The sequence below is a fragment of the Barbus barbus genome, assembly GCF_936440315.1.
Source record: "Barbus barbus genome assembly, chromosome: 22".
NCBI classification, from domain to species: Eukaryota; Metazoa; Chordata; class Actinopteri; order Cypriniformes; family Cyprinidae; genus Barbus; species Barbus barbus.
In genome coordinates, this window is record NC_136750.1 from 28,842,676 (window position 1) to 28,870,570 (window position 27,895).

The 27,895-nt window shown below is 36.0% G+C and overlaps 1 protein-coding gene across 2 annotated transcripts in view; it reads right to left on the reverse strand.

The window, feature by feature from the left end:
- The window catches only part of LOC306888393 (neuroplastin-like), a 41,283-nt gene extending 13,388 nt beyond the window's left edge, over positions 1-27,895 (reverse strand). For both annotated transcript variants that reach the window (XM_079446648.1, XM_079446647.1), the window contains exons 1-4: positions 27,525-27,895; positions 13,529-13,876; positions 7,913-8,090; positions 4,606-4,700 (exon numbers count right to left, since the gene is read on the reverse strand). In XM_079446648.1, the coding sequence (XP_079302774.1) occupies positions 4,606-4,700; positions 7,913-8,090; positions 13,529-13,876; positions 27,525-27,591 (688 nt within the window). In that variant the 5' untranslated portion in view covers positions 27,592-27,895. The remainder of the gene's footprint in view (positions 1-4,605; positions 4,701-7,912; positions 8,091-13,528; positions 13,877-27,524) is intronic.

Sequence of the window (27,895 nt, forward strand, 5' to 3'; positions counted from 1 at the left end):
GCTGACATCCCCAGCTCTAATTATGGTGCGCACGTGCCTTCTGAGGATAGTGTGTGTGTGTGTGTGTGTGTGTCATGGGCAGAAAAGCGATGGGGAGCTTAGCTCGGCATTATCCTCACTCACACAATAAATCAGCTTCCTTCCAATAACAACATCATTTATTATACCGTATGTAATAAATGTAGCATATATTAGTATTTGATTGTAAAAACAGTGTATTTTTAATTAAAAATGAATGTATAACTGTCTGTTTCTAATGAGAATCAGCTTTAAGGAAATTAAAAGTCCTAAACTAAAAAAAGATCTTAACATTCCTAAAAACAGGTATTTTCTTTTATATGATTTGTATGAAAAAAAACATCAACAATCTAACTCAAAGACACACACATACAGTAAATAGTATACATTGGTTTATATATATATATATATATATATATATATATATATAAAACATAGACAAACACACACACACATATATAAATTTATACATATAAACTATAACTTTGGCGATAAAAATAACAATAAATTCCTTCCAATCACAAATGATACTTCATACTATATATAATAAATCATATTCATACTATATATAATAATATAAACAGACAGAAAGATAGATATATTATTAGTATATTGTATTAGTATTTGATTGTTAAAAAATAATCACATTATCATGTTTAAGAACACTGGAAAAAAATCTTAATCTTAGGTGTCATTTTCTTTTTGCAAAAAAAAAAAAGCAAGATGTCAAAATATAATTTCTAAGAAAAAACATATATAGTACATAATCAATATTTGTAATACATATATAACTGAAAACTGAATAATTTCCATGAAATATATATAATAATGAAAACATGAAATATAACTAATTTTTGTTAATTAGATTTCTTGTGGTGAAATATGCAATTATTGTATGTTATTATTGGATAACTATAATTATCCAAAATAAGACATGACATTTTGAGAAGCGACAGTGAGCTCAGCATTCTCCTCTCTCACAGCATCTCTGAGCCGTTTGTTCATAAACAGCTCTTTCTCCCTCCTTTCCACCCCATCGCCTGGCATGCTTTCAAGTCCTGATCGCCAGCGGAAATGTGTGATCAATGCTGGGCAGAGATCGGTAACGGTGTCGGGATACCGATAGCTCCTCTACGTTGCTATTCGTAGGGCTTCTCGTTTGCCATGAAAGGAAAGAGCTTGTGTAACCCAAACCCAATGCAATCTGCGACAGATGGAATATATACAGCACAATCGAGACAGGAATTCATGCAGGGCCAATGTATGGAGTAAAAATGACTCATGCGCACGACAGATGGCGCACCGACATCCTTCCTTGATGATGCCTTGCCAAATATAAACACACATAAAGGTACAGGCCGAGGTTTACCACACCTGACGTGATTTAATTTGATCATGCCACCGTATGGAAGAGCGATCTGTGATTATTGTGCACAAACATCACAGTATATTGCTGTTTAAAAAGACTTGGGAGTGCAGCAAACAAGCATGCAAGGGCAGATTATGATAGTGGACAGTAAACTCCTGCTATTAGAAAAACTGGGAGTGAATCCAGAGCCTTAATCCCAACCCAACCCACCGCGCAAACCTCCATCTGTTGCCTCAGAGTTCAAAACCAGAGAGAGAGAGAGAGAGAGAGAGAGAGCGAGAGAGAGAGAGAGCGCGAGAGAGAGAGAGAGAGAGAGAGAGAGAGAGAGAGAGAGAGAGAGAGAGAGAGAGAGAGAGAAGGTGCCAAAGACTGGAGCGGTTGGGGGTGAAGAGACAGGCTGTATGATGGGCCACATTCAACCTGAATGACTCCCACGGGACGACAGAACCTCATATTCATCTGATATCCAAGACGGGATATTTTTGGCTCATGTCACTGGGCAGGTCATATTTCAGCACAAAATCAAAGAAACTTAAAGAAAATGAACCCTATTTTTAGGACCATTACTTTTTTTCATGACTATTAAACTCTGCCAAACATCTGATTAGTTTTTTTGTGTAAATTCTATATTTAAATTGTGCATATAAAAAGTATTTATACAATATATTAGTATTTGATGTATATTGTAAAAAATATTGTATATTTACAGTGAAAATTAATGTATTACTGTTGTTTGTTTTTTAATGAAAATCACATTTAAAAACACTGGAAAATGAAAAAGAAAAACAGTAAATAAATAAACAATAAAAAATAAATAAACACATTTTGCCCTAATTTTAAATTATCTTAATGCAGGAAATCTCATATAAAAAATAAAAAATTAACAAATGGAACTATGTATAATAAATCATATTCATAATATATATAATAATATAATATATATGTATAGATAGACAAAAACATAGATATATTAGTATATTATTTTATTATTTTATATTCGTATTTGATCGTAAAAACAGTAATACTTTTATTTTTATTTTACTGGAAAAACTAATCAAATTAGTAAAAGGCCTAATAATAATAGGTGTCATTCTCTTTTGCAAAAAAAAACAAACAAACAAACAAAAAAAACAAAAACAAGATATGTCAAAATATAATTTCTAAGAATGTAATTGCTAATACAGATATTTTCGCTGTAAATCCTGTTAATTCAGGAAATCTCATTCATATTAGTTGTAATGAAATTACAAATAATTTTAATAGTCCTAAAAACTGGTGCCATTTTCTTTTTGCAAAATAAATAAACATAAATGAATAAATATTTAATTGTTAATTTAAATAAATAATTAATTGTTGACATCATTTGTTAATTGTGGTAAAATGTGACCTGGTCATGTTTTCATTTACTAGCTTTGATTTAATGTCTAATCATTAAGCAAAATGATTAGACATTAAAAAATATTCACCCAAATACTATGTAGTACCGAAACTTGCGCGTTGATTCTTGAATTCCTGAACAAGACTGATATGAATGAGCTCATCAGGTGTCTTGTAGCTCCAGTTGTGCATGTAAATAAATAGAAACAGGACAGGAACAATACGTCAGGATGGGGGGCTGCACTTCCTCATCGCGTGTTTCTAGCAGCAGAACGGAGCTTGTGGCACATGGGAGCTGAATGCTGTCATCTCACAGACTCGGGGCAGAAAAGCCCGGCCAAAGCGGACAGCGACATCAGCGTGTTACGTAACCAGGCAACGCTTAAAGAGAGCCTTGACATAACGGTCCGGGCATGCTCAGTGCGTCTGACGGCCGTGTCAAAACAAATTGGCTTAACTGCGAGGAACACGCAGGGAAGCTCAGACTGTGCCGGGTCTCGGGGGTTTGTGGCTGCGAGCGACGCTGCCACTGTTTTAGTGGAGATCACCATCCACTTCATATACATACAAACATTATTTGTGTCATCTGTAGCTCCCACTGTCCAGAAAACAAGCTAATAACCTAAAAAAATAACCTAAAAACGAGTCAAGGACATGCCTGGATCATATTTTCACCACAAAATATAACTAAATAAATACATTTAAAAATATATCATTTATTTAATATGCAAAAACAACATCAGTAACAACGAAACAATACTATATTTATTTGTCATGTACTAATTTATGCTTAAATTAAAATAAAAAACGTACGAATTATTAAATTATAATCACGGTATTAGATGTTTTTTACTTTAATAAAACAAAGTAATAAAAATAAATACATTTGTAATATGCAAATATGGTATGTCTATTTTTGCTTAATTGAAAAATAGTATTTTTACTGTAAAAATAAGTAATTAAATAAAGCAAAAAAATTAATTTTGTAATATGCAAAAAAAAGTATTTATACTAATGTGTATATTATACTAATTTATGCTTATGTGTATGAAATTTTAATTAAAATAATATAAATAAAAACAGTATTACAGTTTTTACTGTAATAAATAAAATCTATTTTTGCAATATTCAAAAAAGAATGGTATATTGATTTATCAGGTATTAATTAAAAAAATTTGAAAAAATAATACTCTTACAGTTTTTTACAGTAATATCATAAATAAACAAATAAATACATTCATAAATTAATTTATAATAAAAAAAAATTATTACAAATAAATTGCAACATGCAAATGTGTTATATTTGTCATGTACTAATTTATGCTAAAATTTATATTTATAAAAGTTAAAAATAATAGTATTGCTGTAATATAATAAATTATTGTCTTACAGTAAATCTAATGAAAAAGACAAAAACAATAAAAAAAAAACAGTAAAAGATTGTCATTCGTCTATTTTTTTTTCGCTTTCTCTTTTGAGCTTTTCATTTACTGTCTGAAATATCCAGTCACAGCACGTTTGCGTCGTTATGAAGTCCAGGCCGGATGGCTGGCCTGATTATGAGTGACAGCAGCTATCCGGGAGTCACTATGCCACCCACCGCGCGGACAAACGCTAACGAGACGCAATCGCCGTCTTCAGCCTCAGTGAGACTTCAGGACGTGACTGTCTGGATTCACTCCGAACTGCTGCTCTTCACCGAGTTTATTTTAAGGTGAAGAGAGGCTAATTACACTCCAAACAATACCTAATTATAACATGGGTTAGGTCTCTACTGGATGGCAACAGCGTTTGGATGGTGTTAACAGTATGTTAATGAGTTTTGTGAAAGGATTTCTTACCTTTGACCTCAATGGAAGCGTTGGCATTGGGAGCAGACTTAAAGGCGTAGACGCACATGTATTCACCCGAATCATCTGTCCTCGGTTTACTTAACCTACAAAACAAGAAACACAAATCACTGCCAGCTCAAAACTAGAACATCTTCACAAAACTCTTTCCCCCTTCTTAAAGGAATAGTTCACCAAAAACCAAAATGCCATGTTTACTCCCCCTCATGTCACTGCAAACCTGTATGCTATTATATTTATTCAGCGAAACAATCCAAATCTGAAGAATTAATTTTCTCCCAAGCTTATATTGCTTGCACAATATTTCAAGTCTCCTGAAGCCATACAGCATCTTTGTGTGAGGAACATTTACATTTATGCATTTGGCAGATAATTTTACATTGTATTCCAGGTTTACATCAACGCATGCATTCCCTGGGAATCAAACCCGTGACCCTGGTGTTGCAAGCATCGCGCTCTACTGTTAAATGCAGGAACAGAAACAAGATTCACAGAATTCTGACTTTCTTTCTTGCATTTTAAATCTTGCAAATCAAACGTCTTGCAGTTCTGACTTTGTTTCCATCATAAAATGTAAAAAAAAGTTGCAACTTCTCATCTCTCACTTTTTATCTCACATCTCACATTTTTCTTGCTGTTCTGAGCTTCTCACAACTTTTTTTCAGAATTGCTAGATATAAATTCAGAATTCTGACTTGCTTTCTCGCAATTCCGTGCCGTTCTGTGTTTTTAGTTTCCGTCACGAAATTAAAATAAGAAACTTCTATCTCAGTTCTTTTTTTCCCACAATTGTAAGTTAATATCTTCCAAATCTGCATACAAATCTTGCAATGTTTTTTTTTTTTTCAAAGTTGCAAGAAAAAAGTCAGATAAGATAAACTCAAAAATTAAAAAAAAGCAGCAATTACCTTTTTCATTTTTTTTATCCCATGGTGGAAACAAGCTTCCATAGAAATCTTAATTTCATTCATATAAAAAAGAGGTACCAAACGCCACTAATCCTGAATATAAGAACTGGAGAACGGAGAAAGATTTTCAGCAAATAATGACTTAAATTTCTGTCTTATCACATATTTCATATGACTTCAGATGGCTTAAAATATAATATCCGTTTTTAGGCTATGTTCACACTTGGTGTCTTTTTTGAAGCTGCCAGCGTCTGTTTTACATTATAATCCTATGTAGTAAACAGTGTTTTCAAAAAAGTCCTGAGCGCTTTTTAAAACGCCAACACCGGCGTCTGTTTCTGCAGCTCAGAGCGTCTTTAAGTTGAAAAAACTTCAAAAAGCCCTACGTCAAGCACCTTTTTGACAAGCGAGTGGCGAGTTGTTTCCATAAAAACAACGAAAAAAAAGGAGAACATAGCCGGTAGACAGATCGTACTAGTTTTGGAGCACAAGGAGTTGTATAATGAGTACAAAACTGTATCTAGTCTAAAATAAGCCGCAAATGTCGCGCTCCCACAAACGTCGTCGTGAATCGACATTAGCCTCCTTGTTAACTTCAAAAGCCGACACTTCTGCAGCACACAGCACTAGGCTACCAATGCAGCTGTTGTTATAGCAACAAAAGAGGCCCTTGGCTGCTATTTGTGACAAAAACGTTTTTGTGTGAACACCCTAATACTTCTTATATACATGTATGCATACATGTTTTTTTTATTTTAACAAATGTTTTCACTATAAACCTGTGAAGCAAAGAGCAAATGAAAAATAAGGTTTGGAATGATATAAAAGCATTTTTGTGTGAGCCTTTGCTTTAAGAGCTGATGTTAATCACTGAAAAAATACTACATTATTAATCATCAAACAGAGAAAGCTATTATGACAACATTTTGAGAAAGCAATTTTCAGGTGGAGATGTGCTTTGGGAAGTTGATTACGCAGTGCTAGAGCTGCTGGCGCAGTGCTGTCTGTTCTGAGTGCAGGCGTCTCTGTGGAGCCTGTGACATGCAGTCTGACAGCAGATCGCCCTGCGCCACATCACTCTCGGCCGGCTGACGAGACTTTCTGAAAGCTCTGGTGGGGGTTTTGCTCTGATCAGACGTCTTACTAAAGAGATTTTGTGCTTGAACATCCTGATTGTCCTCAGAGATTCCTGCGATTGTTACACTAATCCTCATCTCAGAAGAGCTTCATATTACAGACTTCACAGGTATCTGAAATAGTGTTTGAAACAAAGCTTCTTCTGAAATTGCAACGATACTGGAGTGAATTGGACAGGTTGCATTTCACCCCAAATTCAAATGAAGTCTGTTTTAAGAACCACAGATTTTTGCATTTTGATATTTTAGTTTTTCGTGCCATGCTTTTCATTACTGTCCTGTCAAAAAAATGTTAATAATGCTATATATATATATATATAATAAATAAACACACACACACAAACATATATGCGACCCTGGACCACAAAACCAGTCATAAGGGTCGATTTTTTTAAATTGAGATTTATACATCCCCTGAAAGCTGAAAAATAAACTAAGTTTGTTATGATAGGACAATATTTGGCTGAGACACAACTATTTGAAAATCTGGAATCTGAGGGTGCAAAAAATAATCTAAATATTGAGAAAATCACCTTTAAAGTTGTCCAGATGAAGTTCTTAGCAATGCTTATTGCTAATCAAAAATTCAGTTTTGATATATTTACAGTAGGGAATTTACAAAATATCTTCATGGAACATGATCTTTACTTAATATCCTAATGATTTTTGGCATAAAAATTGATAATTTTGACCCATTCAATGTATTGTTGGCTATTGCTACAAATATACCCCAGCGACTTAAGACTGCTTTTGTGCTCCAGGGTCACATATAATATTTTTGAGAGATCCCCATCAAGAATAATGGGAATAACACAGTTAGGTAACAGACAAAAAAAAAATCGAATTTAAAAAAATTTACGCATTGAAAATTTAACTTTTTGCAAAGTCACAATATAATTTATTTTACTTCCTATTTGATTTTGGGGTGAAATATGACACATTTTCATGAGATTCGTCCACCTGTCAGCCAGACTAAGCAGTGCAGTGCAGATTAACAGGCCTGGAATACAGAATACATATATTAAACATTTATTTGCAGTGCTGTCTGCTGAGATATTGGGCTTTCTTAATCTATCAACATGGTTCCTGTTTGTTTTTATAATGTGAGGGACGAGTTGAAATGATTAATCTGTCGTAACAGACAGCATGTAACAGAGGGGAAAAAAAGTATATACAGTATATATATTTCTTTAACATCAATGACAAGAACCAATAAACCCAAAGCAAAAAGCTAATTTCCCACTGAAATCTCACTTGAACTCGGTGTGTTTGTGCTCCGTCCTTGTGTTGGGAATCTCCTGTCCGTTCTTCATCCAGAAGGTCTCCTGGTGGGTGCTGTGTGAGTTAGTGAGGTTACACTGAAGGGTAATGGGCAACTCCTGCCCACTTTTAGGCTGCAAAATCTCCTGATCGGAAGCATTGATTCGTGGCTCTGAAACGAAGACAAAGTCCTGGACAATTAGTGAATAAAACATTACGAGCTTCATGGACATTCATGCTTCCTTCAGACCTTCCTGAATGTGTTCCTGTGTGGGGAACGAAGACAACATATTAAAAATTTATGTTTGCACACCAAAGGTTATGATGTTTAAATGCAATTAATTTAGTTTTGGCTATAGGAAGTTTAATATGGGTCCATCTATAGATTATCTTGATGCTTAAAAAGAAAATTCACCCAAAGGTAAAGATCCTGTCATCATTTATTCACCTTCATGTCATTTCAAAGCTTTCTTTCTTCTTTGAAACAAAAAAGATGTTTGCAGGAGCTGCTACAATGCAACTGGAGAGAAAGCAGTGACCACCAAGCGCCAAAAACACCATAAAACATCATTGACGTACACAAAAAAATCATGTATTTGAAGCCACAGCATGTGAGAACAGCCATGGACTAAAAAAGCTTGGACATTGGTCTTTAAATCAATTTGTTTTCTACAGAAGTCATTCAGGTTTGAAAAGAAACATAAATGATGATTTTTCATTTTTGGGTGAACTATCCCTTTGAGAGCATATACACCTCCATACTTGCCTGAAATGGGACAAAAATGGCTTGCAATTTCTTCTATTTTGACACATATCATAAAATACACACTGAATTTGCACCTGAAGACAATCAAGAATCAAAAGTGAACATGCAGTTTTGTTCGGACCACAATTTGAGCCTCATCAATTGTACACGAGGACGCTTTTACAGCAAAATCATCCATCATCCGCAGTTTCCATTAAATCCAGTTCAACTTGGATTTCACATTACATGTGCAAGCAGCAAAGTTTCTAATATCACTTCTGTTTCTGTTCAGCTCATTTTCTCTTGGCATTTTATGGCATATATCAGTGACCAAAATTTATATCCAGTAGCAATGTTTTACTGTTTCAATCATTTATTGTCTAAAGGATGGTCCAAATAAAATAAAATAAAAATCTGCAAATGCCCGTCATGCAAGTTTTACTCATCCTTATTTATGAAATATTACGGCCAAACTAATGATGCTTTTAGCTAACACACAAAAAAATGTTTTATTTAATATCTAAGTATTTGAATTACATCATGCCATTTGAATTACATGGTTTTAACATTACCATTAGTAGTTTGTTTTAACATTAATACATTTAATTTGAGGTATATTTGTCAGTCATACGATTTTTGCATTCAAACAATCATGGCATAGTTTAATTTTAACTATTTGCATCAATTTGATTTTATTTAAATAATCATATATTCAAATAGCATGAGTATAAATCTGTTCATTGTGAAAATAATTAAATGTATTTGATTACAAAGTATGAACATGGTTAAATATGACTAGCTGTGGAGCAACTAATATTCAGTGAGTTGGAATCAAATTGGATTTATTGATAAACATATGAAGCTGGTTATTGTGCATTTAAAAAGCATTCAGTTTATTAGTACTACTACAGAACTCTGACCTATTTATGTTTAAACGGTGTAATCCAAATGAATGGAAATGTTATAATTTGACTGACTCCAAAATATTTTTGGAGTAAATCTTTCTCCATTTAACACATTTTATCATATTAACTGTTTAAATATTAAAATACAGTACATTCCACAGATTTTCCCTCAAAATTACGATAAAGTACGGCAGATTGTTTCTGGGACTATTACAGGCTCAAATCCTCTTTTAATTTAAACATACAGACTTTAATCACTGAGCCTAGCGTCCAGGTGTGTGAATCTCTACCGTAGCAACCGCAGCACCCAGTTGGAAAAAGCAGGGCGAGGCCTAATCATCCTGTGATTGGATTGTACAGTAAACCTCCAGATATTATTCCCGCTGGGAGGGGCTCAGGATCATCCTCCAATTAGCATTCCTTACACCTTCTCCTGCAGTTTGGTTTAGCCGAGGGGAACGTTACTGCTAGTACTCTCTCTCTCTCTCTCTCAGCCGGTGTCACATCGCCTACTCTCACCTACACACTATCTGTCTGGACGGCTACGAGAACGTCTGGAGATCCTGCTGAAGGTCATCTGGAGGTCACCTGCTAAGAGGAGAGAGTTTAATGGTCAATCAATCGGTCCTGCTCACAATCATCAGTCACCGATTAGGAGCTTTGGCAAGGAAAACTGTGAAGAGAAGTTTGGGGTGAAAATATAAATATTACTGATGCACTGATAATACATTTCTCTGCCAATACCAAGAGCCGATTATTCAGAATTACATCTGCCAATGTCAATATTCTTAAAGGAACAGTCCACCCAAAAATGATGTCATCATTTACTCACCCTCATGTTGTTCCAGAGTTTCTTTCTTCTGTTGAACATAAAAGAAGATATTCTGAAGAATGTTGGTAACCAAAATGGTAGTTGCTGGTAGCCATTGACTTCTATATAATTTTGTTCATACTATGGAAGTCAATGTTTGGTAACCAACATTCTTCAAAAGAAGAAAGAAATTCATACAGATTTGGAACAAGTGAGTAAATAATGATACACCTTTCATTTTAGGGTGGACTATCCCTTAAAGGTAAGGAAAAAATATATATCTTCCAACTAATGCTGTGATCAATACAATGATCTCTCTCATTTTGATAAATTATTATAATCTTAAAGGTTAAAATTAACAGCAGAGCTGTTTGCATCCAAATGCTATAAATGTATTGTCAGATATAGTCAGTGTTGGATGTAATGTATTACTAAGTAATCATTAATTACTGTATTTTTTTTATTTTCTCATGCAAGTAAAGTAAGGGATTACTCTTAATTCTTCTGTAATTTAATTCCAGTTACTTCTGATGTAATTGCATTAAATACTGTATAGACTGTCGAACAGAAATTTAACATCTAATGTTAAAATGTATGTTTTTAATGTAACCTTCTTTTAAATACTTTGGTCAGTTCAAGAATAATGTATTCAATCTTATATTATTTATTTAAGATTAAATAAATAAATAAGCAGTTTCATGTCTATGGTTGAAGTTGACATTGGATTTAAAAAGTAATTAATAATAAGTAATGCAATACTGTTTGGAGAGAGTAATTAGTACAGTAGATCTAATTAGTTGCTAGTAATTACCCAACACTGGATATAATAATCACACTCAAAAACTGAAATGTTTGTACTCAACTCAACTGCACAAAGTAGTTTTCATAAAAAGATAAACTAACAGTAAATAATCTCCTCTCTGTTGTTTTTATAGCTCATTAACCAACTGTGAACACTGGATCTCTTTCCTGAGGGGAATTCATTGTATCGTTCATAAGCAATTTTATTGACATCTTTCCATGGTTGAAACTCTGATTGAGCGATTACATGAGACCTGATTCATTTCAGTAAGTTGTACTGTATCTTTCAACACCTTCTGATGATCATGCATGTTAATTTCATGCTATAACTAGTAATAAAGTAGAAGAGACTTTGAGAAAATTTGAGCGCTTTCGATTGACAGGACATTATCAGCTCTGATCACCGGCTGTTTTTAAACAGATAATTGCTGATATATCAGTGCATCCCAAATAAATATTAAATGAGCTTTGCAGGTTTGGGAGGTTTTTCACTACAGTCTACAGCCTCTGCACACGAGAAGCTCGACAAGACCAACATTAATCAGGACACGGTCCTGTTGACAAACTATACGCTGCGGCATGTATAGCCTGTTATATGCATGTGATGATGCCATATCACATGAATATAATATGACAACACTGACTCTCAGTAATGACAGAATATGATTTCATGTTATTTGACACAGAAAGATGTTTGTCTTAATTTAGCAAGCCCTTGATGGCCAGTAATCCCTGAACTTCAGTTAAGCACACACAAATGAATCAGACCCGACTGATTGGCATTATGTTTAGGAATCAGAGCGGGAGGAATATCATGTCATTACTGAATCACAGGCAAACAGTAAATGTAAAGAAGGCACAAGGTCATTCTCCAGCTGCGGATGCACACGGGTCAGTTTTATACCAGAGATAAGATTATGAATTATTATTATTTTAAATTGTTTTTGAGATACTGAGATAAGGAATTGGACGTATAACTGAAATTACCCCTTTTCCTTGTGTCTTCTTCCTGGTGCCATCCACCCTTTTCCAAGGACAAAATGCACAGATAAAACACGGCATGACTTCAAAGCGCCGTTAGGCTTTACGCTCTGCACAGGGCACACAATGTCGGGCTTTGAAGTAAATAAGACAACCCACGCAACGCAAAACTTGAAAACAAACAGGCAAAAGATTCCCAAGTAAATCATGTCCGTATTAAATGAAAATAAAGAACCCAAGCAACACAGGAAACACAGAAACAGCCAGGATGGACGCAATGTAGGGTGAGGAGGAGGAGGAGAGGCAGACAGAGAGCAGGGATTTGTCTGGGTTTGTGGTCATCCACAACAAGAGGCTCAATGGCATTAGGAGAGGAAAGGGGCTGAATGACTATTGAATTCAGTGGGAATCCTCAAAGTCTGCCTGAAGGAAAGGGGGACATTTGGACACACCAAGGTCAAGCCATAATACAAATACAAGGAGGAATCAATACAATGCTGTCCCAATAAAAAAAAAAAATCAACTAAAATGTACATACTAAGCGGGTTTGTTTTGTTTGTAGTAGGGCTGGGCTGCACGAAGAAGAATTTTTTTATAGCAGAAAACATTATTTAGTTATTTTTGCTGCAAATTCCCTCTGAATATGCTTTATGTATTGCATAATTATACGGTAATATCTATTTTGGGATAATACGGTGATTTAAATACTTTACTAATGAAAAGTGCTTCATCTCGTTTGATTCTTTACTGTTTTTATATGGATGCAAACTATAATATCAGATTATATTCATAGCAAATTAATATGTAAATATCATAAAACTGAAATGCACTCTAAATCTGAGCAGATGTTTTCTGCTTCTGCTGAAAAAATAATGTAACAGTGGCATTATCCAAACAAACTGGCATTTAATAGGTTCAAATCCTGAAAATGAATGAATTTTTTGTAGTCAATGTAAGCAGAAAAAATATGAATATATAATATTTTTATGACCATTTTTTGACAGACATTTTTGTCCTCTAAGAACCACAGTGTAACCCTTGTGCAATCTAACTTATATTCTTGTTCAAATGCAATTCCAGTTCCTCAATTCAAATTCAGAAATTGAATGGGATATTAAATGCATTCTCAGTCCATTTCAGAATGATGCACAACCCTCATACACAAACACACACACACACACACACACGTGATGCACATCAGCTGAATTCAGTATCATTATAGCTGCATCAAATACTACATCACTACCATTAAAATCAAATCGCAATATTCAAACCATGCCGCCCAGCCCTAGTGCATAGCTGTTTGTGCACGGGGGACGCAGCAGGACACTTGAACATCTAGCTACTACAGTACATAGAGCACTCACTCTGCAGCACAGATATGGTGGCTTGCGTTCGGATCCAGGTGATGGCCGGGTTTTGGCGAAGGTCGTTGCGGCGCGGGTCGTTGCTAGCCCGGCACTCGTAGATCCCGGCGTCCTCCAGCGTGAGGCGGGAGATGGCCAGCACGCTCACATGGTTGGCGCCGGACGCCGAGGTGATGGACACCCGTCGCTTGCGGGCACCGTCCCAAAGCTGCTTGAAGGAGTCCGCCCTGTTTATATCGGCATACCACCACTGGATTTCTGGCACGGGGTTACCGACCACGTCGCAGTACAGCTCAAAGGCATCTCCTGTGAGCTTTATCTCTGACATTGGCGACTTCACAAACCCAGCTGGAGAGGAAGAGGGAGCCATGGAGGGGAAGAAGTTTGAAGGGAAACAGGGAGGAGAGGGGTGTGCGAGAGAAAACCAAAGCGTCGGATCAGTTGGAAAACACAAAAAGAAGAATGATCCAAATGCAAATCAAGAAGAAACAAGCCAGAAATTAGTGGAAAACAGTTGGAAAATAGTAGAAGACAGAATTAAAGAGCATCAGGGAGAAACAGGTTAATGGACACTATTCTTGTAATATCACATTACAGTATGACCTTCAAGGCTTAAAACGACATGTTTGACTATTACAAACAAAAATAAACATTTGGTCATTATTTACTCATCCTTATACAGTAAATGATGGCTTCTTTCATTTTCTCTCTTTACATTCTCATATATGTTTCTATAAAGACTTCTTTACTATTTCTACACATACATTTACTTCTAATGCTCTAACCATCTCACTAATATCTTGGATAAATCCTATACAGATAAAACATTTGCATGTAAAGCAGTATATAAAGTCTGGATACGCAATACTAATTATTATTATTGTTGTTATCTTAAACATCATTTCTGTCTATATAAAACAATATAAAAACCATCTAGAAATCCTTAAATACGGTAAACAAAATTGTGTAAAATATGTTCTGGCAGCACTGCAAAGTAATAATAATAATAAACCATTTAAAAATCCTTTAAAACAATAATTTACTTGAGAAGCAAAAATAAAAATACAGATGGGATAAATATAATATGTAGAATAAATCATTAAGAATAAAGAGATCATTTTCATTTACATTTTTAATAATCTTTCTCAACCAGTATTTTTGTCTTTACCAATATGTTTTCCATTAAAAACCATTTACTTGAGAAGCAAAATTGAAAATGCAGATTGGATAAATAGTTATGTAGACTAAATGCTTTTACTTCAAGCTAATTTTTCATTTACAATTTTGCTTAAGCAGCATTTTTTTAAATTGTGTAAAACAATAACTGCTTGCTTTATTGCTTTTAGAATATATAGCTTGAATTTCTACTTAAATTTGACTTTTATTAGATTTTTTTCTAACTTCGTTGATAAATTGCATAAACCATAAAACAAGAAAAAGCATTTGGTCACTGATGTAGGAAAAATAAACTTTATTCAAGATATATTCTCTTAAAGCGAGTCTTATTTCAAACAATTTGGCTTCTCTAATAAATGTATCTTGTATTAAGGACGCTTAGGTATTTTTTTTTACCAGAAAACAAGAATAAATTAAATATAAATAAAAATTATTATTATTTGCAGTGAGTCCTGAAATTCTGTGCGCTTAAGAAAAGGTATTTTGCAAAGATCCAGATGGCATTACCATCAGTGCATCCCTATTTATCCCAGAAAACAGTGAGATACGAAAGGATGATGCCCTTCGGGATGAAATTATTATTGTAACGGATTACCGGGCCTGTAAATTAAATGATTCATCAAGGTTTGCTGGAGTTTACAGCATTACGGCTCCCACGGAAAGGTGAATTTCATGGGCGTGGAGGAAAGAAATATGCTTGCATCTCACATCAGATATACTTGCGACTCGATTCCTGTCGACCCCTGATGGTTTTACATCGTTCCTGTTTATCGTGCCACTATCAGCTTGTCATATGCATCTGTGAGATGTCAGAGCTGACTAATGCACAGGTGGCGTCAGCCGCAAACATGTAACCTTAGTCACACACAGTCTGGAGGAGATTCACTCGCATCTCTACACACAGTAATCTTCAGACTCGATCTGAAAAACTACATGAAAACAAGCAAATGTGAGGTTGCATGTCTCACCGTCTCGGATGTTTCTCCTCAAATCCCTGTTCAGAAGTCAAGAGTATTGTGCATTTAAATGAATCTGAATAGATCTCACTGGGGTCTTTTTCTCAGGAGAAACATCAGAGAAGCAGGAGACTAAAGAAAACTGTATTACTGTCTAGGAGAATCAATGACAGAACTCGTTTGTGATGGTTCTTTCCTCTGGGTGCAAGTATGAAATATCACATTGACATGATGACGGTGCTTATAGTTTCTAAACTGCAGTTCAGTTTAACCTTGGTGCGCGATGAATGCCGCCCGTGACGCCAGGCTAGGCTTGCCTCCAAGTACTAGTGACTGCTCAAGATGGGGACTCAATCATCCCAGAGCGCCGTGAGCTCACGATGTGTCTCATTTTCAGATCTACAGTAGAGTCGCATTTGGACCGAGCTGGAACTCGCAGCCAAATATCAATAAAACGTGTCAAAATGTGTTAGGACTGGGTGATTTATCTGAGATCCGTGATGTAATATAATATACACTACCAGAAATGAATGCTTTCATTCAGTAAGGATGCATTAAATTGATCAAAAGTGACAGTAGAGACATTTATAATATTACGGAAGATTTCTGTTTCAAATAAATGCTGTTCATCTATTCAAAGAATCCGGAAAAATAAAATGTATCACGGTTTACACAAAATTATTAATCAGCACAACTGTTTTTAACATTGATAATAATCCGAAATGTTTCTTGAACAGCAAATCTGCATATGAAAATGATTTCTGAAGGATCATGTGACACTAAGACTGGCGTAATGATGCTGAAAATTCAGCTTTGATCACAGGAATAAATTACATTTTACAATATATTCACATAGAAAACACTTTTTAAAATTGTAATAACTTATTAATAATTATATAATAATTTTTGATCAAATAAATGCAGTCTTGTTAAGCAGTTCTTTCCAAAACATAAAAAAAATTGCACTAAATTATTATCACACAGCCCTATTAGCGCTTTTTTCTGTATCTAAAAGGATATTTGCAAAGTAATTTTCTCATTTTACACTCAAGAAACTGGCAAAGGAAACATTCTGGCAGGTCATTCAAGGAGACTGAGGTGGTTTTGTCATATAATCTCAGGATGACAAATGAACCGGCGCTCAGAGGACGCCTAAGCTGTCTTTTAATCATCATTCTTAAACACAAATACAAGATGGATCAAGTTCTGCATGTTCGTTTGTCTCTGTTCAGGAAGATAACACTACTAAAAGACAGAAGTGTGTCGACATGCTTCACTAGCCTTTAACATTCATGTATCTAGAAATGCAAGGTCAACATGAAATCAAATTAGACTCTAAATGCATGTTCCTGGTCTTACTGAGAATGACTTCTCAGGTGTTCAGAAACAGCAGAGAGACTCTGAAGGAAGCCGGTGTGTGTGTGTGTGTGTGGAGTGAGCTATGGAAAGATTTTCACTTAGTTGAATTCCCTGCCTGAGGCACAATCATGTGAACCATAATTATATTCTCTCGGAATAAAGACATCCGTGTCTGGAGTTTTCAGCCACCTTAACGAACAGATTGGGCTTTCACACCTTCTCTACTGGAACGCGATTCTCTGCAAGCCTCTCCGGGAACAGAAACATCTGGATGGTGCATACAGCGGTGCATAATGACATGCATTCATTGAGGCTTTTCAATCAAATTAACTTACGCCCAGGATGCTACTTCTGCATGTTCATGTGTCCCAAGATCGTGCAATTAGATTTAAAGGATGAAAAGAAAAATGAAAACCTGCTGACAATTTACACACCCTCAGGCCAACCAAGATGTAGATGAGTTTGTCTCTTCCTCAGATTTGGAGAAATGTAGCATTTCATCACTTGCTCACCAATGCATCCTCTGCAGTGAATTTTATTTTTATAGCTACATATAATAATAATCAACCCACATATTGTTTTGGCTTGTAGACTGTGCTTGATCTATGCAAATTTCTCTCCTGATTCATCCCAGCTTTTTCACTGAAGGAAACTATTATAAATTATTATGGATTATGTCCACGCCCACGGAACATTGTCTGAATGTCTGATGCATATGGCACACCTATCTGGAAACACTTTAGGAGTTTCGAAGTCGTCTTCGGATTGGTTGAATTATACCGGATTTCCGGGAGTGTCGTGTTCTTTAACGTTCCGCCTGGAAACAAAAATGCCATGGTGCCAAACCCTCTCACGAAAGAAGAAAGCTGTCTTGTTTACAACTGTGACGACGAGCGCTTATCAGGATCAACTAAGAGTTTTACGACTGTTGTCTGTTATTACAGCAACATTTCCACGCCCCTAAACATGACGCAGAACAAAACGAAACGTGATTGGTTGTATTACCTATCATTCATATGGCCTCTTGGCCATTGAAAGCTGCCAAAGTTCCCAGACCTTCAGCCGTCAGTCTGAAGGTCTGGCTACGCGAGACTATGGATTATGGACTCCTATGGACATCCTAAATGATGGATTTGTTTCTTACAAACACAAAACTTTTGTCTTCTCAAGATGTTTATTGATGGACTGGAGAGGTGTGGATTACTTGTGGATTATTGTGATGTTTTTATCAGCTGTTTGGACTCTCATTCTGACGGCACCCATTCACTGCAGAGCAGAGGTCTGCAAGCCCGTCGAGTCACAATATTGTGCCCATATACGCGCAGAGCACACATGGCTACTGTATGAAAAACGAATTATATTATAAATATTATACATCGCCTATGCAATACACAACGCATATACGCACGCATTAGCATACAGGTGACAGTTGACCATGCAGAGCATCAGGGAGAAGTTGGAGCGTGGGGAATTACTAAAAGTTCCCAATGCTTCCGGAAAAGCTGCATTTTTAATCATTCATTCATTTGATGATGATCCTGACACGCCATCTCTTCATTGGATGTGCCTTTAGAGAGAAATGCATCTTTAGGGATTTTATAATGAAAGTTTGTGTTTTCAATTCAAATTATTTCGTTTTAAAATAGTAATTAAAGCTTTCTATTTATCAAGTCAGTGAGGCAAGTTTTCGCTGTGTTTAGTTTTTATTTTTTTATTTTATAAAAGCACTTTTTGTTGATATTGTGAGTGCACACAAATAAAAGTAGACCCTTTACAGCTCCGAAGAATGTAGCCTATTATAAGCAAAAATGACAGCGTATTTTGAAATGTTTCTAATGCAAGTGATCGCTCTGGCGCATCCTGTAAAGCGTGCTTCAGCTTCCACTTTCCGCACAAATGACTGGATATGCGTCAGCACACATTTATCAAGCATTTAAACTAACATTGTGGAGCTATTTTATAACTATAGATTTAATTTTAGACAAGTCGTGATGATTTGAGAAGGCTACTGTAAATTGATCAAACATATGATCAACTCAATGTCTGCCGCTGGCTGCTTGGGCGTTACTTTAAAAAACAAAAACTTAAACTTAAAAATAAACAATGCTCCAAACATTTTTCTAAATTAACTTAATAAAATAACGAAACTAAATACAATCACTTTGCTATTTCATACAAAACTAAATTATTTAATAGCTGAAACAGTAGTATAAGCTGTTTTGGGACTCGGGCCGAGAATTCTGATAAGCTGTCGGACACGGGCCGGGCTAGGGCCTGAGCGTCTCGGGCCAGGGCTGGGCTAGGTCCTAGATTTTAGGCCTGTGCAGGGCTCTACTGCAGAGGATGCATTGGTGAGCAAGTGATGGAATAATACATTTCTCCAAATCTGATGAAGAAACAAACAATAGAGGAACAAAAGAAACAAATAGAGTGAGGACAGTTTCAGCAAATTTTCATTTTTGGGTGAACTATTCCTTTAAAGATGATTCAGTTTCAATAAACTGTTCAATATTGCAATGCTGCTAATTCTGTAATCATTACATGATACTCTAATATTCTCACGTGACCTGCTACAATAGATGCTTTTATTAACAGCAACCCGTGCCAACTTAAAAAAGGCGTTTAACGGTGGGATCTGGCAGCTTGAGTGTGCTAACGGGAGCACTTGAGTTTTTCACCTCTGGTGGGAATTACGGCTCCCTGGAGGATAATAAACCACCACGCAGACCCAAAACACAAGCTACCGCTGCCATATTTCCACACACACACGAGTGTTGAGTAGGTGGAACAGGTCACGAGTGTCTGCCTGTCAATCTGTCTCCTATATTAAACAATAATCAGTGATCCTGCGGTGCATTCATATCATGATTTTAGAGTCACGATGCAGTGCATGTCGAATCTTTTTCTCTTCCATGACAGGCTGTGATTTCTTCATCTTCTTTCTAATAACGTCACCCGTAAATTGCATACGGAGTATCAAACACGGGTGGTAAGAATGGGTCATTTTGTTCTGTGGTAGAAACTCTTAACGGTTCACACAGGTGTTACATGAATTCTTGGTAAATCTCAACCAGCGTTCTGAGTTAATGCCTTGCCATCGCAAAGAACAACATGTGCCCGTTTTCATACACGGATCAACGTGTCATGTGATTTCAAAAGATGACTGTATATATACACAACAAATAATGGCCATGACTCTGAATATTCAGCTGGGATATGGGAAGTGCACCAGACATAATGATCATGTCTTGGTAAATGTTTATTTTATATTAAACAGACACAAACACACACACACACACACACACACATATATATATATATATATATATATACACATACACACACACACACAATTTATTCCTTACTTTTAATATTTTATTGTTAATTCTATTTAATTTTTTATACTAATATTGTATTTGTTTCCCTTGTAACTTGTTTTGTGTAATGGTTTTTCAATATATGTAAACACAATCATGTCACATGCAAAAATTGTCATAATCACTAACTTTTTGTATTTTTGTAGAAATATTTAAACATTTTTAAATCAAGATACATTTACTTGAGATGCAAAATGACAAGAAGTCTTATTTTCTGAGAAACTGATCATAGTTGAATGAATTTATGAGGAAAATAAGAATTAAGTTTATTTTTCTGAGACTACTGACAGATTTTTGCCTCGTTTTATGGATAAAAATATCTACAATTTCTTTGAAGTGCCCTCCATTTCTAACAATCCTTACTAGCTCATTTGAAATGGTTCTGCAGTGTGACAAGTTAATTAAAAGTACAAATATTTCAATTAATATGAGGTCAGAAAATCCGCATGTATAATAAGAGCAAGAAGAATGATCAAAATGCTGTTTAAATAGTTTTAGATAAAGTATAGCATATCTCACCACAGGACACGTCAACTAGCCATAAGACAAAGATGTGAGCATATCTGCCTCGAATAGGATTAATACTTTAATTAGCATCTCAAAAGCTGCATCTCACAACATGAATTCAACCCAAAATGAATATTCTGTCACCATTTACTTTTATTTACTCAAAAGGAGAAGTTCAGCAGAATGTTCATACTGCTCAAAACCAAACAATCATATCATAAAAGAAGCCCGAAAGCTCTTATCTTGTGTTCCACCAAAGAACAAAAGTCATGAGGGTGAAAAAACCATGACAGAATCTTTATTTGTGACTCAAGCATCCCTTGAACACACCTTCAATCTCACGGCTGTCGGCCACGGATGCCACAGTAACTCGTGAGCTATTTATACTCAGAAGAGTGCCTTTATCCCGTGAATTGTTCATGAGGCCAGATTAGACATGGTTCATAGACATATTCACGTGCATGCCACAATGAATCCTGCCTTTCCATCAGACTGAGATTACAGTGTGGTTTTCTGCTTCTATTACTGACAACACTGACCGAATGACAAACACAAACCGCCCTCTAAAGTCAGTCCATTAAGAGTTACTGGTTTCCCTTCCTCAAAAATAACTACAAAGCCACAGTTCTGCGCTCCTCGTGTCTGTTCTAATAATAGAAGCATGCAGCAGAATGAAGCAAAGCCATTTACAGTCCTGCAGATATCTGTTGCTGCTCTTATGAGCGAAGCACACAGTCAGTAATGGCTCAGGGCTTTATATATGCAAGCTACACACTGTTTACATCTTCATTCCTGCAATCAGATGAATTCATTAATAGTAAGATGAGCTGCAGGTAGCGTAGCGTGTGAAAGGGAGGCGGCAGATCGCTGCACAGCTGCTGTGTGCAGATGTGAGAACTGAGACTGAGATTGGGATGAAGCCAGTCTGACTGCTGGGATTCAAATCCAATAAATGAAGCTGGAGCGATGCATTTCTGTGCCACTGGCATCACATGTATATTGCAAAAATAATGCAATGATAAAAACAGGTTTCCCAAAACACCCTAGTCGAACAGATACAGTAATTCCCGCCCCAAACTCACACCATTGGTTGAGCAGCACTGACGTCTCAGGCTGGTCTTGATACTCAACAAATAGATAAGACTTTTCTTTGTGACCCTGAATATCAGTGATGATATATATATATATATATATATATATATATATATATATATATATAGTAGTGTGAAAAAGTGTTGGCCTCCTTCCTGATTTTTTTATTTTTTTGCATGTTTGTCACACTTTAATGTTTCAGATCATCAAACGAAATTAAATATTAATCAAAGATAACACAAGTAAACACAACATGCAGTTTTTAAATGAAGGTTTTTTTTTTATGAAGGGAAAACAAAATCCAAACCCACATGGCCCTGTGTGAAAAAGTGAAAAGACCCCACAACAACATCTAAAGAACTGCAGGCCTCACTTGCCTCAGTTAAGGTCAGTGTTCATGACTCCACCATAAGAAAGAGACTGGGCAAAAATGGCCTGCATGGCAGAGATCCAAGACGAAAACTGACGCTGCTGAGCAAAATGAACATAAAGGCTCGTCTCCGTTTTGCCAGAAAACATCTTGATGATCCCCAAAACTTTTGGTAAAATACTCTGTGGACTGACGAGACAAAAGTTTAACTTTTTGGAAGGTGTGTGTCCCATTACATCTGAAAATTCAGAAAAAGAACATCATACCAACAGTAAAATATGGTGGTGGTAGTGTGATGGTCTGGGGCTGTTTTGCTGCTTCAGGACCTGGAAGACTTGCTGTGATAAATGGAAACATGACTTCAGCTGTCTACCAAAAAATCCTGAAGGACAATGTCCAGCCATCTGTTCGTGACCTCAAGCTGAAGCGAACTTGGGTTCTGCAGCAGGACAATGATCCAAAACACACCAGCAAATCCACCTCTGAATGGCTGAAGAAAAATAAAATGAAGACTTTGGAGTGGCCTAGTCAAAGTCCTGACCTGAATCCTATTGAGATGCTGTGGCATGACCTTAAAAAGGCGGTTCATGCTCTAAAACCCTCCAATGTGGCTGAATTACAACAACATTCCTCCACAGCGCTGTAACAGACTCATTGCAAGTTATCGCAAACGCTTGATTGCAGTTGTTGCTGCTAAGGGTGGCCCAACCAGTTATTAGGTTTAGGGGGCAAGCACTTTTTCACACAGGGCCATGTGGGTTTGGATTTTGTTTTCCCTTCATAATAAAAAACTTAATTCAAAAACTGCATGTTGTGTTTACTTGTGTTATCTTTGATTAATATTTAAATTTGTTTGATGATCTGAAACATTAAAGTGTGACAAACATGCAAAAAAATAAAAAAAATCAGGAAGGGGGCCAACACTTTTTCACACCACTGTAAATATTATTTTATGTATCCTTTATTAAACCAGAAGAGACTCTCTGAGATTAAAAATCTCTTTCGCAGGAGTGTCCTGGCCAAAATGGGCAGCAATACATTAGTTTCATCACAAATATTACAACACAAACAGACTAAAGACACTTAAAAACAGTAACACATCGTTGAGTCATTTTAATTTTATTTATTTTTTTGTTATTGTAATACTGTGTATTTCTTTTTCTTGTAATTACTTAGAGCAATAATATTGCTTTGGCAATATTTTATGTAAACACAATCATGCCAAGAAAATACTTTGAAAATTCATTAAAAATATCTTTAACAAGCATAATTGTATTTAATATTTATTAATTTGGTATTTTTTTCTTGCTTTCCAATACAAATACTTATTGTTTTTTGTTGTTGTTTTTTTAATCAGGGTGCATTTATTTGAGATGCATAAGAAATAACATAAGATTGTTTTCTGATAAAATTGAGATTGAGAGAGCAAAATCTGCCACTACAATCAGAAAAATAAATAGTTCTCTTAAAACGATGTTTATTTTCTGACCTCATTGGCATATTTTTGTCTCATTTTAAGCAAAAGCAGTTTATTTTGATGAATTTACCAAAAATAAATTTTAGACTTTATATCTTGTCATTTTGCACCCATTCAACTTTACATTTACACATTTATGCATTTGACAGACATTTTTGGCAGCGGCTATTTGCACTAAGTGTAAATAGCGATAGACGCTATTTACACTAAGTGCAAATAGCATATTTTTTTAGTGACAGATGCTATTTACACTAAGTGCAAATAGCAATGGATTCTATTTACACTATGTTAAAATAGCAAGATTTTCTGCTATTTATACTACTTATTGCAAATAGTGGCAATTATCTGCACCTCAGTATTGTAGTCCATTATAAAACAGTACGCAATAATAACGTACTGAATTTTGTAAATTATAATTTTAATTAAAATGTATTAAATGGATGCCACCTTATACCCTAACCCTACCCGATACTTTATTTTCAACTTTTTGATTATTTCCTTCATTTTTATTGAAAATAAATGCCTTTCTGATGCGATATGAGATTTGAAAAGGGAGAAAAAAAATTTTGGCAAAAGGTGGGCTCGAACTCGGGTCGATCGCGTCAAAAAGCATGCGCCTTACCATCTACACCACTGAAACTGATGTTGAACTAGCTTCTTTTTTAATTGTTGACTAACCAAATCACATGTTAGTGGGCGGAGTTAGTGTAAATAGCCTTTGCCAACAAGATGGGCTATTTGCACTTAGTGTAAACAGACACTCCGGACATTTTTTATCCAAAATGACTTGTACTGCATGCTATCAGTTCATGCATTCCTTGAGAATCGAACTCATGACCTTGACAGTACTATTATTGCAATGCTCTACTGTTAAATGCATCTTGATTTAAGAATAATTTTAGATTACTGTACTGGAAAACAAAAATACTAAGAACATCACTTTATACAGTGTAATTATTTTACACCAAATATGTCATGCCAAATGTTTGAATAATGTCAATGTTCACCTCTCAAACTTAGTTCTTCTAGGAGCATTGTCAAAGGTACAAGAGAACACGGTTTACTCAAAAGTCCAGTCAAAGACTGTCTGATTCATATTGCATGCAAACATGACAAACACTGGCTGACAATGCCAGTTCAAATCCGACTGATTGTCTTTAAAACATTACTCTGACTGATCAGTTCGCTCGGGTCGTCTCTGCTTTATAACTTATAAGTGGGCAGTTCTTGGCTAGAATAAACTGACAACAGTCAAATGCCTGGCTATTAAATACTAACCACTAAACGTCCTCTAACCAACTCTACTTCACACGAGGTGCTTGTTCCTTTGGGCTTCTGAATTATTGCTTTCAGTTGGTCTCAGGAAACACTGAATTATTAGGCATATTTTAATATTAAGATTTGAATATTAAGTCTTGAGTGGGCCGCAGCGGAGTTGAAGCCCAGAGTTCAGCCCTGAGAAAACAGCCAGTCGAGCTCATGGTGCCTACAGAGGGTCTGGAATCTGTACGGCTGGGCTTTACCAAACAATAGCTGGATTATCCAGGAGAGCCACTGACCTTATGTCCGGAAAAATCAAAGCAGACCTTCACACACACACACTCCATACTGTACAACATCATGAAAATGAGAAAAACAATGTCTGTATCTGCTTTAAGTGCAGAGCATGTTTATTCATTACTTTTCTTTACCAAGCACTTTAGTCCGTCTGTCTGTCTATTCTTAAATTTTCGTATTGAAATTTCCAATAATAAAATGCTTACCCATATCTCAATTTACATATTTATAATTATATATATATTCTAAATATATAGACCAACATACATTTGTTAGTTACATTTTTTTTTTTAATAAAAAGTCATTTAATATTTAAAAAATATATTTTAAGGGTCACAACTATATAGAGACTGAGACAAATTTTTTATAGATATTTATATATATAATTTTAATATATAGAGCAGCATTATTTTAGTATAATTGATATACCATTAGAGTTTTTGCTAATATATTGAATTAGACTTTATTTTATATCATCTTTTTCATTTTGTAAAAGTTGTTGTGAATTATTGTATATTACTGTAGTTCTTGTTTATATCCACACATATATTAGCTGTTATTAATTTTTGGAAGCTGAACTCAATAGTTGTTATGTTTTATTTCAGTTAACATGCATTTTATTTCAAGTGACCAAAATGTTTTTTGTTTTTTTAATGGTTATATTTTAGTTTCAGTTTTAGTTATATAAGAACCCTGATATAGAGTTGTAATAAATAGATAATTGGTCACACTGTGAGGCTTTTAAAATATTAATCTGTTAGTTTCGGCAGCCAGACATTTCGGGAAACCTGTCTGAAAATCATAGTTTTGTAATAATATTTGATGCAGAAACTACACACCTCTCATCGGACCAGCTCTTTCTACATGATCTGGTTAAAACAGCCATTCAGTCACATTAACATTCCCAGGATTAAATACAATTTCCATAAGCTCATGAAATACACTTCTAGTCGACTACACATTTTAGAGCCAGACATCTGGCTGCCAGCACCTGCTTCTGTCCGGATCACGTTTGATGTTTACATTTGCCAGATGCTTTTTCTGGTGACGCGCTGCACAAAAACAGCCTTTTGGACACAAAACTGACCGATGCTTCGCTGTTGTTTTTCTTTCCCCTTCCCTTTTTTTGGATCCTGAAGAGGGAATACCCTGGCCTTGTTTGTCTGCAGGTGATGTATCTGCCCTCTCCTGGTCACAGCTGTGACACTCCAGCATGTAAAGTCAGAGACATGCCTTCAGGGACACACACTCATTATTTACCGCTCACAAAGACACCACTTTCCATTTCTAAAGCAGATGCGCTTACGTAAATCTCCTAGTTCAGACTAAAACCTGGTTCTATATGTGACCCTGGAGCACAAAACCAGTCACAAGTAGTGCGATATATTTGTAGCAATAGCCAACAATACATTATGGGTCAAAATGAACCATTTTTCTTTTATGCCAAAAATCATCAGGATATTAAGTAAAGATCATGTTCCATGAAGATACTTAGTAAATTTCCTACCGTAAATATATCAAAACTTCATTTTTGATTAGTAATATGCATTGCTAAGGACTTCATTTGAACAACTTTAAAGGTGATTTTCCCAATATTTGAATTTTTTTGCACCCTCAGATTTTCAAATAGTTGTATCTCAACCAAATATTGTCCAGTCATAACAAACCATACATCAATGGAAAGATTATTTATTCAGTGCTTAGATGATGTATAAATCTCAGTTTAAAAAATGTACCCTTATGACTGGTTTTGTGGTCCAGGGTCACGTAACTTTCAACATCAGGACATTACATAATGTTTAGTTTTCTCCTCAGTCATGAGATCTCCTCATCGCAGGTGCGAAGATGTGAATGTCAGAAGGGTGAGCGTAAACAACACGAAGAATTACTCTGGAGAATATGGTGAGCCGAAGGAAAACACTCCTCATTTATGGATATAGGCTAGTATTAAATAAGCCCCGATTTTGTGCAAACATTTCCCACTTGTGTTGCGCGCAAATCTCCTCTCCAGCCTTTACGCTCCACAAACCAGCCTGACTGTAATGCAGCGGGGTGTCTGTCATCATAAAGATGGCATCGACCTCTAAAACAGATTACACACAGATCCCGGCGAGCGCGTTCTTACCGTTCTGAGATGATACATATGGGAGCATCGCGAGGAGCAGCGCGAGCATCCCGGTGTAGGACAGCATCCTGCGGGAGGATGGAGACGGGACACGGCGAGGAGGTGATGGACGCAGAGCGGCTTCAGACGCAGAGGATGGCGGAGGAGGAGCGCGGACAGACGGCGAGAAACGCGACAGGCGCTGCGCGGCGGCTCTGCTGCATGGAGGACGGATGAGGATGAGGATGGTGCTGATGCTATCCGGAGCTCAGGGATGCGGATGCTGATGCTGGAGATGATGATGAGGATGATGGGCCATCGGAGTGTCCGTCATCGCGGAGAACCTTCAGCTGTCAGTGCGCGCACCCCGCGGCTCATTCGCGCGCATCATC